General features: G+C 36.0%; 1 protein-coding gene across 1 annotated transcript in view; it reads right to left on the bottom strand.

The window, feature by feature from the left end:
* The window catches only part of Dcc (DCC netrin 1 receptor), a 1110494-nt gene that overhangs the window by 163515 nt on the left and 925177 nt on the right, over positions 1-21802 (bottom strand). Inside the window, exon 15 of the mRNA XM_047526548.1 lies at positions 14536-14730. Coding sequence (XP_047382504.1) covers positions 14536-14730 — 195 coding nt within the window. The remainder of the gene's footprint in view (positions 1-14535; positions 14731-21802) is intronic.

Here is a 21802-nt window from a genome sequence, read left to right as displayed (position 1 = left end):
TCTTGTTTTATTCCAAGTGAGTCCTGAACCTAGCTCAAAGGTTAACAGTGGTCATACATTTATGATTAAGCTCTGGTATTTTATACATGAAGCTATTACTTGTGATTAAACAGAAATTTTAAGGGTTTGTCCTATGTCATTAGATTTGTGTGTGTGTGTGTGTTGGTCAACAGAAAGGATTTAATTTTTTTCTGGAACACCTTGTTTTTACAGATAGGAAGTATAACTTTTCTGCAGTTGTTTATTCTAGCAGGAAGTCTGGTCAGATTTGAATTTTATCTAAGCTTCTCTCTATATAATTCAAGCCAGGTCTTTAGTCTTTACTGTTTATTACAGTATCTATCTAGGTATGTTAAAATAATATTGGATTTTTTTTTTAATTTAAAAAGTAGCTCTGACTGGGAATGATGGCATATGCTGATAATCCCAGTGGCTTGGGAATCTGAGACAGGAGATTCAATAGTTCAAAACCAGTATAATCTACTTATAGAGGACCTAAGCAACTTAGCAACTCCCTGTCTCAAATACATAAATAAATAAATAATATCAAAATAAATAAAAGTGCTGTGATGTGATTCAGTGGTTAAGCATCCTTTGGTTCAATCCCTGGTACCAAATAAACAAACAAACAACAACAAAACATAGCTTTGACTTCAGTTATTGGTCTTCCCTTATTTTACAAATATTTGTAAAATTGGGATGATCTGACATGATGGAAAAAAAACTGGAAAAACAGACTAGTAATTGTAGAGTATTTGAAAAAACGTACTTAGTATCTTCCCATAAATACCAAATAACAAGGGGAATTAAGGATGAGATCTGGATTGTTCCAATCCAATAAAACATTTTCTTCAAAAATACAGAAGACAGAGGAAAACAAATTTATTGTTCGAAAGCTTAGATTTAATGTTGGTAGGATAAATGACCCACATAGTCCTTCACTTTATCAGTTAGATTTTACAAATGACAAGTCAGATAAAACACAAGATAAAAGAAGAAAAAGAGAGATTCAAAGATTTCTATTGAAATAGAAGGAGAGATTTTGTTCCAATGAGAAGATCTTTTCAGTTCTTGTTCAATAATATTATTTGTCTTTTGTAATGGGTTTTTCCAAACGGTCTTAAAAAATTCACCAAGTATAAGACAATGCATCTGCTTTGGGCCTCTGAGAGTGGAAAGTGAGAAAAGAGTAACAAATAGAATGTATGTATTATTAATGCATCACCCTGCAGCTGTCCTTAAAGACTACCAGAAAATTCCTATAAGTTTAGAAGATACTAGCCTGAGAAAAAAATCATAAATGATCAAATCTATCCTTCCTGATAGCTTCTGAGTAATGATCTCACGAGTGACCTTTTCTCTTCTCTCTCACTCCTCTCTGGGCAACCAGTGCGCATGGTGAATGAATCGAACTCTCCTGCTCACGATTATCTAATCAGCCTTTTTACTGTAGTTGAAACTAGTTCACATTTTTAAAATTTATGCTGAACTGAATGTCACTACATTGTTAGATTTTAAACTTTATACTAATTAGTTGTAGAAAGTAGGTTTTACATAACATCATGTCTTTGATGACTTCTATGAGTCCAAAACTCTGCAGCCCTCAACAATATTTAAAATTGTATTTTTTTATATAGTCTACTTTTGGGTAACGAAGACAAAGTGGAATACTACAAACCTCAGGATAATAGGCCCCTGCCACACACACACAACTCAAACACTATGGAACTCCATTATAACGACAGCATATCTATTTGCTGAACAAGAAAGGCACAAAAGAAGAATGATGCCTCAATTACAGGCACAGAAAATATTCAACTTTAGAAAAATTACAAATGGCTTTATTTTTATTGTCTCAATTGAATCTCCTAAAACTTTGTAAGGTAGACAGACATCTTGTCCTGTTTTATGGGATGAGAAGCTGAGGCATGAGTCTCACAGTGTGGGGATGAGAAGGCTCCTGGGTCACACCTGACCAGCTCTCCACTGTTAGAGACAGAGTCCCAGTCCTCACGGGATATGCTGCTGGATTATGAAGAAGTCTAATCACAAACGAACACTCACTGTCCTAAAGTTCTTTTACTAAGCAGTACAAAGTAAAATATTCAGCGTTACAATGGGATTTTTGATAGCATGTACAAATATATAATAAATTTACTATGAAAAGCTGAACATTCTTAATTAGGTAAAACTGTCATACTATTGAGAAATCACAATGTGGAATTTTTCTTATCTTTGCCACCACCATTAAATGTTTTTAATATCTGTTAGCACTCTGACGCTGTGATATAGGGATAAAAAAGTACTCATTCCAAATTTTCATTGAGATAATGTAAGGCCAGGGTTCAAATCACTTTTCTAATATTAAATATTACAGAAGGGGGAAAAAATGAATCTTCATCCAGTTCCAAAATCCCATTCAATTCCACATTTGTTCACTTTTTTGGCATGCTTACATTACGCTTTTTGTTAGTTTATCAAAACAGTGTCCTCTAAAATCAGTATTGAAAGGAAAATAAGATTGAAAGAAAACAGGAAGAATGAAATATCTTCCTGAATTAAGATTAAAACACTTGGAAAGAACCAAGAGATGTTCATTGAAACCCAAAAAGTTTCAATTTTCTAGGTTTTTTTTTAGGGTCATGCTGAATTCTAAGAACATCAGTTTCCTATACATCCCTGCTACTCCATATCAATAGTGATGAAAGATTTCAATTCATTCTCATTAAAATGACATAGTATTATATAGGTTAATTAGAATGGTAAGTTACAAACCTGGAGTGGTTGTTATTATTATTAGTAGTATTATTATATTTTTTAGATTTTATTCTGTCATGTATTTTTAAAAATCATTTATTTATTTTTTATAGACTGCATTTTGACTCATTGTACACAAAAGGGTACATCATTTCATTTCTATGGTTGTATGCTTTGTAGAGTCACACCACTTGTATAATCATACATGTACATAGGGTAATGATGTCTGTCTCATTCCACCATTTTTCATACCCCCATCCCTCTCATTTCCCTGTACATAATCTAAAGTTCCTTCATTCTTCTCTTACCTTTCACTCCCCCTCCCCCTTTATATATACCATCATCCACTTATCAGGGAAAACATTCGGCCTTTGGTTTTTGGGATCGGCTTACTTCACTTAGCATGATGTTCTCCAATTCCATCCATTTATTTGCAAATGCCATTCTTCTTTATGGCTGAATAATATTCCATTGTGTATATATACTACAATTTCTTTTTTTGAATTTTAAAATTTGTTCTAATTATTCATACATGACAGTAGAATGCATTTGTGCATTTTAATAAATTATACATAAATGGAGTATCATTTCTCATTTTTCTCATTGTACATATTGTAAGATCACATTGGTCATGCAGTTATATATGTGCAAGAGATAATAATGTCTGTTTCACTCTAATATCCTTCCTACCCCCACACCCCTTCCTCTCCCTTCACTCTCCTCTACCTAAATTAAAGTAACTCTATTCTTCCCTAGTGCCCCTCCCATTGTGAATTAGCATCTGCATATCAGAGAAAACATTTGGTCTGTGGTTTTTTGGCTTTGGCTTATTATTATAAATAGCAGACAAATTTGGTCTTAAATACCAAGAGTATTACCAGAGATAGAGATATTCAGAATTCTAACTCAAGAATTTACTAAGAAGACCTAACAATTAAAAATTTGTGTTGACTTAGTAACTGATAGTACAAGATGATTTTTGTGCCTAATCTTAGTAGCAATCATCTTTTCTGACTACTGGTCCAAAAAAATCAGCAAAGGCATTGATTATCTGTAAAACATTATGAGAAGCCCTTGATTTAATTGATATTTATATGACTATATCTAACAAATTTAGAATGCATATTATTTCAAATTCAACAAAATTGTCAGTACATGGTCTACAAAACACAATAAACAAAATATTTGTCAAACAATATGTGTTTTCTAATCATGAAAAAATAAAATTGAAAATCAACAATAACAAGAGAAGCAGAAAAAAACCCAAAATATGAAAATTAAGCAATACTTTTCCAAATAGTGTAAAGGCAATAAGAAATTACATGGGAAATTAGAAAACCTTTTGAATGAAATGATAACAGAAATACAGCATATCAAAATTTGTGGACTGCAAGTAAACTAGCAGAGGAACACTAAGACCCTTAGGTGATTGCACGGTTTCACCTTAAGAAATCCAGAGAAGATAAAGCAGAACTAAGTAAGTACCAGGAAGAAAATCAAGAAAGGAGAAAGAGGAATGAAGAAGAAACAGAGACCCTGGAGATGACTACTAATGTAAAGGGCTCCTTCTTTACCAAGATCTGCAAAATTGGTAAACCTTTACCCCTGGGGAACACCACTGACCAATATCAGAAATGAAAAAGCAGTTACCACTATAGATAATCAGGGAATATTATGAATGATTCAAATCAGATAAGTGCAGCAATATGAAGTGAACAAATTTCATGCAAAATTTAACTTAAAAAACCACAAGAGGATATGCAAAATCTGAAAAGGTCTCCATCAAGGAAATGAAATCGATTATCAATAGGCTTCTTATAAAATTAAACTCCAAGTCCAGTTTGTTTCACTTGTAAATTCTATTAAATACCCAAGGAAAAAATGCTATCAATTTTGCATGAATTTTCAGTAATAGAGAAAAAGAGCAAATCTATTCCAACTCTTTTTATAAGGCCAATATGACACTAAGAAATTACGTGAAAAGTATAGACAAATGAAACTTCATGAACATGAGCACAAAAAATTGTTGATACCTATTAACAATATGAGAAAAGGACATTGTATAATGACCATGCAGCATTTATATGAGAAAATCAAGGCAGGTTACCCTTCAAAGGTACTGTAATTCGCCATATTAAAAAATGAAAAAAAAATCATACGATCACTTCAAGAGATTGAAAATTATTTCATAGAAATTCTACAAATATTCATAATAAAAATTTCCAAAAAGCTATGAAAATTTCCTCAATGTAATAAAAATCATATATAAGGAAGCTCTATTTAACAAGGGATTTCAGCGATCCAAGATGGCGGCCTAGAGGGAGACTGCACCCCCTGTTGCTCCAGAACCCAGGAGTTAAGAAGGGGAGGCATTGAGAGACTCGGACTGAAATAGAGTCATGGGTGAGTCTGCCCACTGGGTAAAGCTCGGCCCGGGGAGCAGGCCCAGATAGAGGTGGCTTATTGGAGCCGGGCAGGGCAGCTAGAGTCATCCACAGGCAGCCCTGCGCACTCCGGCGGTGGGCCCCACCCACACAGCCAGCTTCTCCAGGTTCTCGGAACGGAACTGGCCCGCTAGTGAGAGCCTTTCTGACCAGAACAAGCTCCGAGTCCCGGAGCCAGTGCAGCTCAGCGTACTCGGGCACGCAAGCAGATTCAGGGTCCAGACAGGGCAGCCAGAGACTTCCCCAAGTAGTCTGGACCCCTGCGGTGGGAGGTGCCGTTCAAGGCTAGCTTCTCGGAGCTGACCGCCTAGTGAGAGACTTTCTACATAGAACCAGCCACAAGCCCCCGAACCAACGGAGAGCCTCGATCCGCAAGCAGCCTCTGGGATCAGGGCAGGGCAGCCAGAGACCTCTTCAGGCGGCTCTGCCCACTCCGGCTGCAGGCTCTCTTCTCGGGGCGATCCAAGATGGCGGCCTAGAAGGAGACTGCACCCCCTGTCGCTCCAGAACCCAGGAGTTAAGAAGGGGAGGCACTGAGAGACTCGGACTGAAATAGAGCCACGGGTGAGTCAGCCCACTGGGTAAAGCTCGGCCCGGGGGGCAGGCCCAGATAGAGGTGGCTTATTGGAGCTGGGCAGGGCAGCTAGAGTCTTCCCAAGGTAGCCTTCCACACTCAGGCAGTGAGCTCCTCCCACACGGCCAGCTGCACGGTGCAGGCCCACAGTGAGAGCATTTCAGCACAGAGCCAGTTCCAAATCGTGGAACCAGTAGGGGGCTAGGGGCAGTTTTCTTCGGATACGCTGCTTTATCAGATTCCTCCAAGACATCAGGCTACTGAAGGCTGGGAGGTGATACACTGGAAATCTACCGGGACACTATAAGCCAATAGCGGAAAACTGCAATATCTCAGGGTCCCACTGACAACTGACCAATATGAGAAAACAAGGGAAGAAAATGTCCCAAACAAACCTAGATACTACATCAATAAAACCCAATGACAGCACAGCAGAAGAAATGTCAGAAAGGGAGTTCAGAATGTACGTAATTAAAACGATTAGGGAAGCTAATGAGGAGATGAAAGAGCAAATGCAGGCATTGAAGGAAGAGATGAAAGAGCAAATGCAGGCATTAAATGATCGCACCAATCAACAGTTAAAAGAGCAAATACAGGAAGCAAGAGATCATTTCAATAAAGAGTTAGAGATACTGAAAAAAAAACAAACTGAAATACTTGAAATGAAGGAAACAATAAACCAAGTTAAAAACTCCATAGAAAGCATAACCAATAGAATGGAGCACCTGGAAGACAGAACCTCAGACATTGAAGACAAATTATTTAATCTTGAAAGCAAAGTTGGCCAAACAGAAAAGATGGTAAGAAATCATGAACAGAATCTATAAGAATTATGGGATATCATGAAAAGGCCAAATTTAAGAATTATTGGGATTGAGGAAGGCTTAGAGAAACAAACCAAAGGAATGAACAATCTATTCAATGAAATAATATCAGAAAATTTCCCAAATCTGAAGAATGAAATGGAAAACCAAATACAAGAGGCTTATAGAACTCCAAACATACAAAATTACAACAGACCCACACCAAGGCACATTATTATGAAAATACCTAACATACAAAATAAAGACAGAATTTTAAAGGCCACGAGAGAAAAGAATCAAACTACATTCAGAGGGAAACCAATAAGAATATCAGCAGATTTTTCAATCCAGACCCTAAAAGCCAGAAGGGCCTGGAACAACATTTACCAAGCCCTGAAAGAAAACGGATGCCAACCAAGAATCTTATACCCAGCAAAACTTACCTTCAAATTTGACGATGAAATAAGATCCTTCCATGATAAACAAAAGCTAAAGGAATTTACAAAAAGAAAGCCAGCATTACAGAACATTCTCAGCAAAATATTCCATGAGGAAGAGATGAAAAACAACGATGCAAATCAGCAACAGGAGGCGCTAGCCTAAAGGAATAACCAAATAAAGGAGAAACCAAATCATGTCAAAAACAAATATGAGTCAATTGACTGGGAATACAAATCATATCACAATAATAACCCTGAATGTTAATGGCCTGAATTCATCAATCAAAAGACACAGACTGGCAGATTGGATTAAAAAGAAAAATCCAACAATATGCTGCCTGCAAGAGACTCATCTCATAGAAAGAGACACCCATAGACTAAAGGTGAAAGGATGGGGAAAAACATACCATGCACACGGACACAGCAAAAAAGCTGGAGTATCCATCCTCATCTCAGATAATGTGGACTTCAAACCAAAACTAGTCAGAAGGGATAAAGAAGGACATTACATGCTGCTTAAGGGAAGCATAAATCAGCAAGACTTAACAATCATAAATATCTATGCCCCAAACATTGGCTCATCCATGTACGTCAAACAAATCCTTCTCAATTCCAGAAATCATATAGACCACAACACAATCATACTAGGCGATTTTAACACACCTCTCTCACCACTGGATAGATCGTCCAAACAAAAATTGAATAAAGAAACTATAGATCTCAACAACACAATCAGCAATTTAGACTTAACAGACATGTATAGAATATACCATCCAACAAAGAACGAATACACTTTCTTCTCAGCAGCACATGGATCCTTCTCTAAAATAGACCATATTTTATGCCACAAAGCTACTGTTAGCAAATACAAGAAGATAGAGATACTACCTTGTACTCTATCAGACCATAATTGATTGAAATTAGAAATAAATGACAGAATAAAAAACAGAAACTTCTCCAATACCTGGAGACTAAATAATACACTATTATATGATGAATGGAAAACAGAAGACATCAGGAGGGAAATAAAAAAATTCTTAGAAGTAAACGAGAACAAAGACACATCATATCAAAATCTCTGGGACACTATGAAAGCAGTACTTAGAGGAAGATTTATTTCATGGGGTGCATTCAAAAAAAGAAGTAGAAATCAACAAATAAACGACTTAACACTACAGCTCAAAGCACTAGAAAAAGAAGAGCAGACCAATACCAAAAGCAGTAGAAGACAGGAAATAGTTAAAATCAGAGCCGAAATCAACGAAATCGAAACAAAAACAATTGGAAAAATTAACAAAATAAATAGTTGGTTCTTTGAAAAAATAAATAAAATTGATAAACCCTTAGCCACACTAACAAAGAGAAAGAGGGAGAAAACTCAAATTACTAAAATTCGGAATGAACAAGGAAACATCACAACAGACACGAGTGAAATACAAAACATAATTAGAAGCTATTTCGAAAATCTATACTCCAACAAAACAGAAAACCTCGAAGACATCAACAAATTTCTAGAGACATATGAATTACCTAAACTGAACGAGGAGGACATACACAACCTAAATAAACCAATTTCAAGCAATGAAATAGAAGAGGTCATCAAAAGCCTACCAACAAAGAAAAGTCCAGGACCAGATGGGTTCTCAGCCGAGTTCTACAAAACCTTTAAAGAAGAGCTCATTCCAATACTCCTCAAACTATTCCATGAAATAGAAGAGGAGGAAACCCTCCCAAACTCGTTCTTTGAAGCCAATATCACCCTGATACCTAAACCAGACAGAGACACATCGAGGAAAGAAAATTTCAGATCAATATCCTTAATGAACATCGACGCAAAAATTCTCAACAAAATTTTAGCAAATCGCATACAAATATATATTAAAAAGATAGTGCACCACGATCAAGTGGGTTTTATCCCAGGGATGCAAGGTTGGTTCAACATTCGGAAATCAATAAATGTCATTCACCATATCAACAGACTTAAAGTTAAGAATCACATGATTATTTCAATAGATGCAGAAAAAGCATTCAATAAAATACAGCATCCCTTCATGCTCAAAACACTAGAAAAAATTGGGGTAGTGGGAACATTCCTTAACATTATAAAGGCAATCTACGCTAAGCCCATGGCTAATATCATTCTAAATGGTGAAAAACTGAAAGCGTTCCCCCTAAAAACTGGAACAAGGCAGGGATGCCCTCTTTCACCACTTCTATTCAACATCGTCCTTGAGACTCTAGCCAGAGCAATCAGACAAACCAAAGAAATTAAAGGGATACGAATAGGAAAAGAAGAACTCAAACTATCCCTGTTCGCTGATGACATGATTATATATTTAGAGGAACCTGGAAATTCCACCAGAAAACTTTTAGAACTCATAAGTGAATTCAGTAAAGTAGCAGGTTACAAGATCAATGCTCATAAATCCAATGCATTTTTATACATAAGTGATGAATCTTCAGAAAGAGAAATTAGGAAAACTACCCCATTCACAATAGCATCGAAAAAAATAAAATACTTGGGAATCAATCTCACAAAAGAGGTGAAAGACCTCTACAATGAGAACTACAGAACACTAAAGAAAGAAATTAAAGAGCACCTTAGAAGATGGAAAGATCTCCCATGTTCCTGGATAGGCAGAATTAATATTGTCAAAATGGCTATACTACCTAAAGTGCTATACAGATTCAATGCAATTCCAATTAAAATCCCAATGATGTACCTTGCAGAAATAGAGCAAGCAATTATGAAATTCATCTGGAAAAATAAAAAACCTAGAATAGCTAAAGCAATCCTCAGTAGCAAGAGCGAAGCAGGGGGTATTGCAATACCAGATCTTCAACTCTACTACAAAGCAATAGTAACAAAAACGGCATGGTATTGGTACCAAAATAGACAGGTAGATCAATGGTACAGAATAGAGGACATGGACACAAACCCAAATAAATACAATTTTCTCATACTAGACAAAGGTTCCAAAAATATGCAATGGAGAAAAGATAGCCTCTTCAACAAATGGTGCTGGGAAAACTGGAAAACCATATGCAATAGAATGAAATTAAACCCCTATCTCTCACCCTACACAAAACTCAACTCAAAATGGATCAAGGACCTTGGAATCAGACCAGAGACCCTGCATCTTATAGAAGAAAAAGTAGGTACAAATCTTCAACTTGTTGGCTTAGGATCAGACTTCCTTAACAGGACTCCCATAGCACAAGAAATAAAAGCAAGAATCAACAACTGGGATAGATTCAAACTAAAAAGCTTTCTCTCAGCAAAGGAAACTATCAGAAATGTGAAGAGAGAGTCTACAGAGTGGGAGAATATTTTTGCCAACCATACCTCAGATAGAGCGCTAATTTCCAGAATCTATAAAGAACTCAAAAAACTCTACACGAAGAATACAAATAATCCAATCAACAAATGGGCTAAGGAAATGAACAGACACTTCACAGAAGAAGATGTACAAGTAATCAGCAGATATATGAAAAAATGTTCAACATCCCTAGTAATAAGGGAAATGCAAATCAAAACTACCCTAAGATTTCATCTCACCCCAGTTAGAATGGCGATTATCAAGAATACAAGCAACAATAGGTGTTGGCGAGGATGTGGTGAAAAAGGAACACTCATACATTGCTGGTGGGGTTGCAAATTAGTGCAGCCACTCTGGAAAGCAGTGTGGAGATTCCTCAGAAAGCTTGGAATGGAAACACCATTTGACCCAGCTATCCCACTCCTTGGCCTATACCCAAAGGACTTAAAATCAGAATACTACAGAGATACAGCCACATCAATGTTCATTGCTGCTCAATTCACCATAGCCAGATTGTGGAACCAACCTAGATGCCCTTCAGTTGATGAATGGATAAAGAAACTGTGGCATATTTATACAATGGAATATTACTCCGCAATGAAGAATGATAAAATTATGGCATTTGTAGGCAAATGGTCGAAATTGGAGAATATCATGCTAAGTGAGATAAGCCAATCTCAAAAAACTAAAGGACGAATGATCTCGCTGATAAGCGGATGAGGACATATAATGGGGGTGGGAGGGGTTAGCATTAGGTTTAGGGTTAGGTTTAGAGTTAGGCTAAGGAGTGCGGTAAGAATGAAGGAAAGAAGGACTGTATAAAGGGAAAAGGGTGGGAGGGGTGGGGGGGAAGGGAAAAAAATAAACATCATTACCCTATGTAAACGTAAAAAAATAAATTAAAAAAAAAAAAAACAAAAAAAAAAAAACAAGGGATTTCAGTACAAAGACAATTTTTGCATCCTATGATTGAAATAAGGCAAAAATGTCTGCTTTCAACACTTCTGCATTTTAGTGAATATCCTAACCACCACAGTAAAACAAGAGAAAGAAAAGACACAGAGCTCAGAAATTAAGGGCAAAACTGTTCCTAGGTATATTGATTTAAGAAATTTCATTCTATAAAACCAATAAAACGTAGGTAAATTTAACAGGTGTTAGTATTTAAGGTTAATATTACAAAATCTGTTGTATTCCCTTTACTAGCAGTAAACACATGGAAAATAAGTTTAAGAAACAATTTAATTTAAAAGAGTTCTTAAAAAAAAGAACTCTAAACAGCATGTATTTTTAAGGAATAAATCAAAAAGCACTCAAGAATATTATACTGAAAAACATGAACTATTACTGAGAAAAATTAAAGAAGAAAATTTTAAATATAGTTTAAGGTATATTAATTGTACATCAATTAAAGTCTTGAAAATTCAAAAAAGTATACCCTTTAAATATGAAATTTATCTTACATAAATAATAACTCTAAGGATATAAAGATAGATAAGTTGATTGATAGATGAATAGATCAATATGTAGATAGAATTCTTAAAACATCATTAGATTTAAATCAATTTTGCTAAACAGTGCTAAATTCAAAGCATGTGGATCTATATCCTGTATGTACAACAAGACTTGTACTAGGGCTCTTGAACTAAAAGGGGTGAAAAACCAATAGAATAATTATAGATAATAGTACAAACATTAGTTAATGAAGCTGTATATCAAAAACTAAAGCAATTGTTTGGCTTTATAAAATCAGGTAATATTAGATAATGTTCAAAATGGTCTTGCATTTCCAGTCCAAAAAACAGGTCACAGTGTCTTCCATCTAAACAGTGAATTATTATTCCTGATAAACAAGATGCTTTTTAGAAGTCCTGGTCTTCCATCTAACAGAAGAGGTGTTTTGTGGGTTAATTTTAAGGCCAATTGTTTTGTATAATCTCAAGTACAATTATAATACTTGAAGTTAAGACTGACCTTTTATTATATTTAATTCCTTTTTAGTTATATGATTGTTTTGCAGGGCTTAAAAAATATTACTTTTGTTTCTTAAATAAAATGACTAGACAACTTTGGACTGCACAAACTTTCAACATTAAAAATATATTTATAAAAATCTTTTCAAAAAGATACCATAAAAACTGCTGTGCTGATTTTAATGATCAACAGAATAAATAAAACAGTGGTTCATTGCAGAGTTTGAATGTGGACTTGAATAAATCTTTCATTTTTATAAAAATGAGATTGTAAGTTATATCTCACAAATACACTGGCTAAATAGAAAAAAATCCCATTTATGTGCATAATCATAAGGATACTTAAACAATGCACACCAATGAGACACTCAACATTTTCTTTCATATTTTAGATGAAGATTTGGGACATGAGACTTTATTAAATACACATCAACTGATACTAAAGTAAACATACTATATACATATGAATATGTATATATGTGTATATAATTCTAATTAATTATGTGTATATATAATTATTTTTTCCTTCCAGATAAGTTTTTAAGTATAAATCCATGATTAATGATGATTTCAGTTTTATCTATCATCCCATTTGCCTCTGGAGTCCTACCTATTTGCTTTTTTTTCCTTTTTTTCAGCACTGGGTATGAACCCAGGCCCTCACACCTGCTAGGCAAGCGCTGTTACTGAGCCACACTCTCAGACTCTTTCTCAGCTCTTTGGCACACACCTTACAAAGGGATTTTTCTTTTTTCCTTGTTAAGCCCTTGGGGAATTTTGCTGAGGTCAATCTCACAAACTCCTAAACTTGGCTAGATTTGGAGACTCCATGGTCTTCCTTTTATCAATAGGACAGGGTCATTTTCCTTCATGACATCCTTCTGAATTTGCTCCTCGTTCTTTCTCATTGCCGTGAGCCCATTCGCTGCCAGGGCAACCTCCCTTTCCTGTCTGGTGAGTGGCATGGAGATGAACTATCAGAGATGGCGTACTGTGAATAATGGATAAGTGAGAGTCCCCTGACATAGGTTTGACGGCCATAAAATATGAGCTTTGTGATTGCCCTCACATTCACACTCCAGGATTGACTGAGGGAATATTATTTCTAAATGCCAACCTAACTGAAATTGTGGGGCGTTTCAGTAGGTGCTTCTCTTATTAGTGTTTGAAGCAATTACAGCAGAATGGGTCAGTGCAATTTTCCTCTGGCACAGAGAAAATCTTTTCTTGTTACTGCATTTTAGCTATTCAAATTCAAATTGGGTTTCTCATCACAAATGCTCTGTTTGTGAGAGACACTGCAATAAGTAGCACCCCTATCCCTGATCACGTTGCATTTCCAGTGGGGGTCAATGTAATTCATTGCTGATAATATGACATTAAATCAACAGGTAGAATCAACTTGCTTTTGGCATTGTGAGAACTGTTTAACTTATAGGCATCCAGATATATTATGCATTTTTCTTTTATTTCCCTTTGCTAATGATAAAATCTCTTACAGCACTATAGAAAATCTCATCTAAAATTAGTGTGAAGGTTTATACACACAATAGACCTCTCTGAGTGAATGAATTGTCAATGAATTCAGAAATAGCACAGTGGAAGCATTCTATTTCATTTTTTAAAAAAGCAGGATTGACTGCAGTAAAAAAAAAATCTGGACTGGGGAGGGAACAGAAATGCATGCAGGAGGGGTTTGATAGTTCCAGTTGACTGTCTTGAATAAAAATTTCTTTTCTCATCTTGTTGTTTTATAGTCAGAATGACAGCCTCCAAGCTTTATCTGTGAATGCTAAGGGAGAAGGAGGAGTCGGATTAGATAATGCAAAGTGAAAGGAAAATTGGCAGAAATCTTCCTAGTGAGAACAATAAAGATAAAAAATTGATTTTCTTTTTATAAGAACTATTAAGAGTAAACAACCCCACTGACCACTGGAAAAAGGAAAATTATCCACTTCACTTGTGTATCCTGGTACACACAAACAAGGATGCGCACCAGAGCACCTCCCATGATGGAACTCTCTAGATCAAATTCCCCAAATTCAAAATTCAGGACGGGTGTGAATGTGTTTGTGTGTGAATGCGTGTGTAGAGAAAGAGAAAGAGTTGTTTCAACAACTAATACATGCTACATGTTGAAGTTCTAATTCCAAAAAACAATTTTACAACAGGTAATTTAAAATAAATCATTACCCTTAGTAGAATGAAAATCACAGCTGCCTACCTAACCGCTCAATGGAATAGTATCGTTGCTTGCTGTCCACACGCACGGTCTCAGCATAAGGACTCCCGACGCCGTACCCGATGATGTAACCTCGCACCACAATGTTTGGGTTCAAGGGAGGAGTCCAGCTCATGATGATGCAGTTGGTCTGTGGCCTCACATGAAGTGAGCTTGGCTGGTCAGGGACTTGAGACTCTAGGGTTCAAAATGAGGCCTCATTAGCACATCTCAGAATAGAGCCTGTAGCATGGCAAAACTTCCCATTTACACAGGACAATATCATCTTGCGCACACTTTCAATTAATGCATAACTTCCTGCCCAAGTCCCTCCTCCGCGTTTCAGCAAGTGCTACATTTTCCACCTGTAATTTGACTATCACAAAATTTCTTAGCCATGAAAGGATACTGTATGCCTTTCATAGGTGCTGCGACAATACGTACCTTTATTCTAATCGTTTCTTCCCTTAGTTTATGTATTTCTTCTTAGGTATCATTAATAAGAAGGGGAATCAAGGCAGATAAAAGAGTAATAAAACAGAAAATGAAATGTCAAAAACTGTCTGGCCCAATAATTATTTACTCTGATTTAACTAAAAACAAAATAAATGCACTACTCCTTTCTTAAGAAATTGTCAGTAAAAACAGGTTAGGGTCATGATCTCCTCAGCATGATGAGGATAATACTTACCTTGGTGTTTACAATGTCCGTGAAAAATGTATTATTAAAAGAAAGAAGACTGTGGTTTGGATTAAAGCCATACAAGCTTTGAAGCTGGGCAAATTTGGTTTAATACCATAATCTATCATTTATTGACTGTGTGTTCTCATGAAATTGTTCAATTGCTCTGAGTTTCCCTTCCAATTAGGTTGGCATCCCAAATAGTGATTGACTCCAAGCTGAAACTGAGAAAGTAAGGAAAAGCAAACTAAAAATCTGAACTAGACACAAGCTATGAGAGTGTGAGAACTTACTTGCCCTCTCTAAGCCTCAGGTAGAGAAAAGAGTTGGTTATTTCATATGGTACTGGCAAGATGTAATGAGGTAATGCATAAAAATACTCTGATTATGAATAGTTCCTAAATTCTCAACTGAAGATATCTACTAGGGACAAAAGGTACATACCAGTCTAACACACACTTTCTTTAAAAGGTATTAAAGGTTGAAAATGAATGAATATTAGTATTTTGACATTCTGATTTTTATATTGTTGTTCTTCCCTGTGATCATGTCCCTAAATGCATGATACATTTTCTGGACATTGATCATTGTTCCCTTAATAAATATTTATATAGCACCTACTCTTTTGGGGATAGAGGTAGGTACTTAAGATATTAAGGACACTAGGGAAAGGGAACACGGCAGACAGAATAACTGCACTATTACAGTTTCTATTCAAGCAGGAAATACTGGCAAGTAAAAAGGTAGCTATAATAGATGATGATAAATAATTTGACAGGCACATGGAATATTTAACAGAATCTTTGAAAGACGGGAAAGTCTTGTAGAAAGAAAGAATGTGGTCACCCCAACTTCAATGGTACTGAAAGTGCATAATGCAGTTCCCGATAATTAATAGGTACTCAAAATCATGAGTAATTTGAACTTTATTCAAATTATCATGTTCATTATCTTTTGTCCCAATAAAAAATGTCTGAAGTGAACATATGGTAAATTATGTGAAGAAACTTGATGACTAAGGGGCATATCATGGCACATTTTCCTCCTGATATAATAGCATATGCTGACCCAATTCCCTCCACCAACTTTATCCATATTCATCATGCAGGCTTCTAGAGTACATGGTGAAAGGAAGAATGTGTTTTGTTAAAGTTTTACAGTGAGTACCAACAGCATTTCAAAATATTCTAAAGATACTACACCAACAGAATTTTCAAAAGGTGGTTCTATTTTCCTAAAAATGTCCCTTTGTGAGCAAGAAGGGACAAGCTATTATTTGCCCTACCGAAGCCTGTGATATAATATGCAAGGGCATCATAAAAAATTATATCTCCAAATGTGGGTATAAGCCTTTATGGCAGCAACACAATGTTTGTGAAGTATTTCCCACTATAAACCCTAAGTAAAAGTAATAAAAGAGATGAAAGGGATGGATTAATATTTTCCAACCCTATTGCCATTACCATAGTCTCTCCAGTGTCCTTGAAATGTAATGGGCCTTACAATCAATTCTGTTTAACATATTTGAAGTTTTGCAATAACTTGTGAAACAACAAGATCATCTGCTTGATCTTAAGAAAGCAAATGTTAGTCAGATTGTGTGCATTTATGGCTTTTAAAAACAATATGAAAGAGTAATGTTGGAATGACAATATTCAACATTGTTTGGAATAAAAGGAACGAACTATTAAAAATGTTTTCAGAACAATAAGTATTTCTGCAAACCACAAAATAGCTTTGTAGGTTACCTAGGTTAGCACCCACAGAATTGTATCCATTGGAATTCTAACTAAGCATACAATGGAAATGAGTAAACCAAAAGGCTCTTAAACAGGAGCTATTGCTGTATTCTTTGCTGCATAAAAGTGGTTTCAATCCTAGATGTAAACCTCAAAACCAGTTTTATGTATTAAAATAAGAATGTTAGTACATAAGAATATATATTGTCCATATATCTGGATATTTGATGGACTCTTATTACTCAATTAAGGTCACAAGGGCCTGAAGAACAGTAACCATCAACTCAACATTAGAACTAAGCCATCCATAATATATGACTTCATCATAACATTAACTAGGCCATGAGATGATCTATATCCAGAAGAGCCCTTTCATGCCCACCCACATCATGTAATATAAGGATAGAAATAACAATTTTCTTTTTCTGCTATCTGAGTGAATTTTCTCTAATACAGATGATCCTACAGGTTATAAAAGTGGTTATTACTAAAATGAACTATAAAATATCAATTTAGACATTTTCCTGTGAAAGGTATATGACGTGAGTACTCCTTACTTTGGATCTGAAACTTAAATTTGCTTCTCAGAATTACATGAAAGATTTTACAAGTATTTCTAGCACAAGGCTCACATACATAAAATAGAGGAGTATTAGGATAATTATTGATATAATTTAAAACTAAAGTGAGCATATTTTGCCTGAAATGCCCAACTTAATGATGCCCCAAATTTCTAGTGGAGTTGAAATGATCAAGATAACTAAGTCAACAGACAGTCATGATTATGCTATGAAATTATGGAATGTCTCTTGGTTTATTTTTATTTTAAGGGACATATGTTTTTCTTCAAGTGATGATTGAAGGTTTCCACTAGTGTTTAATATTCAGATGTAGCATTCTAGGAAGTTCATTAGATTTATTCCTGGAATATTTCAACAAGTACTGTGCACCTCTAATAAATCAGTCATAGTTCTAGATGTTGAGGGAATAAAGACAAAAAATAAAAATAAAAAAATAAAAAAGAATGAGCTCTTGATAAGATGTGCTGATGGGACAATAAATGACTCATCAAGGAAGGTACCCCGGTAGAGTTCAAGGCTAATGACCAGAAAGAGTCAGCCTTATAAATATCATGGTGGGGATATTTGAAGCAAAGGGAACAACTACTGCGTAGGCCCTACCATAAGAAAGACTGTGGTGTTTTAAGAAACCATTGATAATGCCTGGACCACAGAGGGTACAAAGGAAAATAAAAAAGGTGAAGAGTCAGCTGCTGGGAATGAAAAATGCTGCTGCTGCTATGGAGAATAGAAGGGCGACTCCTCAAAAATTTAAAAAGAGGACCTGGGGTCATAGCTCAGTGGCAGAATGCTTGCCTACCACGTGTGAGGCGCTGGGTTCCATCCTCAGTACCACATAAAAATAAATACACAAAATAAAGGTATGGTGTCCATCTACAAACTAAAAAAATACTTAAAAAAGTAAAATCAGAATTACCATATGATCCTTCAATTCATCTTGAGTACACATACGAAACATCTGAAAGCAGGAACTCAAGCAAATAATTGTAAAGTCATGTTCACAGCAGCACCTTTTATAATTACCAATAAGTGAACAGTAACCCAACTGTCCATCAACAGAGCAGACCAAAAAAAAAAAAAAAAGTGACCTATTCAAACAATGGGGTACAATTCAGTCTCAAAAGGAATGGAATTTTGACACAGGCTGAAATATGGGTGAGTCTGAAGGATGCTAACTTAAGTGAATCAGAGACTAAAGCACAGAAACTGTATGATTCTACTTGTATGAGGTTCCTGAGTTGTGACATTCAACAGAGACACAAAGTAGAATGGTGGGCGCCACGGGCTGAGGGGAGGGGCAGTGGGAAGTGATTTTTTTTTTTGTGGTGCTGGGGATTGAACCCAGGGCCTTGTGCTTGCAAGAGAAGCACTGGGAAGTGATTGTTTAATGGTGCAGCATTTCAGCTGTGCCAGATGGAGCGTTCTGGGGATGGATGATGGTGATCGTCACATGACGATGTGATTGTCCTAATGCCCCAGTAATGTACAGCTAAAAATGATTAAGATGGTGAATTATGTCTTCTCTAACACAATTTTTAAAAATTTAACAGAAAGGGAGGGTAAGGGAAAGAGAGAGAGAAAATTCAGTCATAGATCAGGTTCCTGTAAGCAAGTCAAGTCACGGACAAGATGAAGATTAGAGAGTCTTTGAAAGCATTGATTAGATCACATTTCACTCCCCTCACCTGGGCCAGGAAAGACCATCCAAGATCCTCTTATCATACTTAGAATAATACCTACTCTTTCAGGTGAAAAGATGTTTGTGGATGGTGCATTTGAACTTGCCTGGGTGGCTATGATGAAGATGAGGTAAAGTGGACAGAGAGGACTTTGGGGGGGTGTAGCCTGTGAGTGGCATAGGAAAACGAGACCCATTCACAACCCAGAGGCCACTGCCTTGGGTAACTGGACACCTTCATCTCCATGAGGAGAACAGGCATGTTCTTCTGGGTCATGTTCCATTGGTGACATCTCTTAGTCAAAGCTGTGGAGGTGTCAGGTGTGTAAGCCTGGGTCTTGGTGAAAGATCAAGCTTGGAAATAAAGATGTAGAAGCCACCAGCTTCTGGATGGCATTTTAAATAAATGTGTATAAATGTAGTTAGTGTTTGTGTGCAAATCAATACAATGCAACTAACATGCTATGGCTGTCTTTGAAAGCCCCCAAAGTGTTACCATGTTGTAAAGACAGTTTCCTCACAAAGGCCTGAAAGGCCACATGTGGTCTAGGCCTCTGCCGGCTTTCCTCTCTGACCCTCCTTTTTCCCTTCCTTTCATCGCCTCACTCCAGTCATGTGCTCCACACCAAACACTTCACTGTTACTCAGATATGCCAGGCTTCTGCTGGCCACGGGGCATTTGCACTTATTGGGCCTTCTGTCCAAGAATCTCTCCTCCAGCTACAGCTATCCAACTCCTTTGGGTTGTCATTATTTAATTTTCCATGGAAGCAGCTCCTGATTACCATATTTAAAATTATAACCTTGCCCTCATCACTCCTAAACTATCGTCCTATTTTTTCCTCCATAGGACTTATTGCCAATTATTGCACAACTTATTTAATGTGGTTATTTCATCACTCTTTGCGTCTAACACCAGTAACTAGAAAATACTCAAAAATATGGGAATAAAGTCTGTATGTTTTATAAGGTTCAACACTACTGTCATGATGTATAGATGTCATTATATACATATATGTAATATATATGTCATTATATATACACATATAAAACTTATAATCACATATATACATATACATATATATTACAATATATATACACACACAAACATATGTACATATAATTAATACAACTTTGTATACCTGTCTCCATAAAATAAGAATTTTAAGGGAGAGTAGGAATAATGTAGAAATGAAACAAGATAAATATATAGTTAGAGAAGTATTTTTTTTTTCCCCTCCTGGTGGCTAAAAAGATTGGTCTCCGTTGGCTCTTGCTAATGAAAACAAAGAACTGTTCAGAACCTGTGATGCTTGGTGCTGCCAAGTGGCGTCAGGAAGTAGGTTCTTTTGACAAACGCTCACATGTTTGCTCTCCACTTGGTCACTGCATTTTGTGGGTCCTTTTGTTAGAGTTTTGTTCCAGTCTTCAGCAGTCAATCACATGAGGCAATTGATACACTCAGACTCTGCTTTTTAGGGCAGGTCTGATACACCAGTGTGCCCATTCCTATTAACAGGTCTGTTCTCAGCAGTGGGTACCAGCTCCTTAGGCTGCTAACTCTGTAAACCTTGTGCCATTTGTTTATTTATTGTCGTGGATGATCCCTTCTATTCACCAGCAAACTCCACCTTGCATTTATTAACTATTCTACTCCTGCCATTTTCTCAGTATTAGCATTTCGATATCTTTTAGAATTTATATGCAGCCAAATTCACTCAGAGGTGCTCAGGCACATACCCACCAATCCAATCATGATACTAATCAGTTCTACCATCTTTAAAATTTCCTCATCTTGCTCCTCTATAGTTAAATCCTCTCCTCAATTCTTCATTATTAATTCTAATATTGGACTTTAAAATGTCTGTATATATTCTTCTTACTGACCTTTACTTATTTATTTTCAACATTAAACACTGTCAAACCTAGGTTTTCTTTCATGTTCTTAGGAACAACAATGGCTACAATTTATGATACCTAGTATGCATGGTCATACATAGCATTTTAATAAACGTTATCTCATTTCAGATGTAGTATGCACTTGTAGTTATTCTACAAATTTCATATGATTTGTTTCTACTTTTCAGCATTAAGGTTCATAATTTTAACTCCATTTTTATATTCTTTTATTTATTTTGAATATATGTTTTCCTTCAGTCTGAACTACTTTATGGTTAACAAATGCTATTGAATTATTTTACTTTTCTTTTAGTTGCTTTCATTTGCCTAGCATTAATTTTACTTTATCATTGCTTCTAAAATTGAAAAAAAGGAACCTGGGAATTCAAGGGGACTGGACAGGTAGTCCATAGTTTACAGTTTACAAGTTTACTCCTTTGATACCACAATGAATAACAATTCTGCAAAAATGTGTTTCCTAAATCTTAGTCAATTAAACTAGTACATCTAGGGATAAGGAACCTCTTTTCTCTCATGTCCTCCAATTTCTGATCATGACATATTACTCCCAGGGAAAACAAAGATGCTACCATGGAGTTGTTTGCTCACAACCAGTAACACTCAGACTTCATCCTGAAATCATTCTGTGGAATCCACATCAACATACTAGCCTTGGCTCACAATGGTGGCA

The sequence above is a fragment of the Sciurus carolinensis genome, chromosome 15 (assembly GCF_902686445.1).
Source record: "Sciurus carolinensis chromosome 15, mSciCar1.2, whole genome shotgun sequence".
In the NCBI taxonomy this organism is placed as follows: Eukaryota; Metazoa; Chordata; class Mammalia; order Rodentia; family Sciuridae; genus Sciurus; species Sciurus carolinensis.
This window is presented reverse-complemented; position numbering and strand designations above follow the sequence as displayed.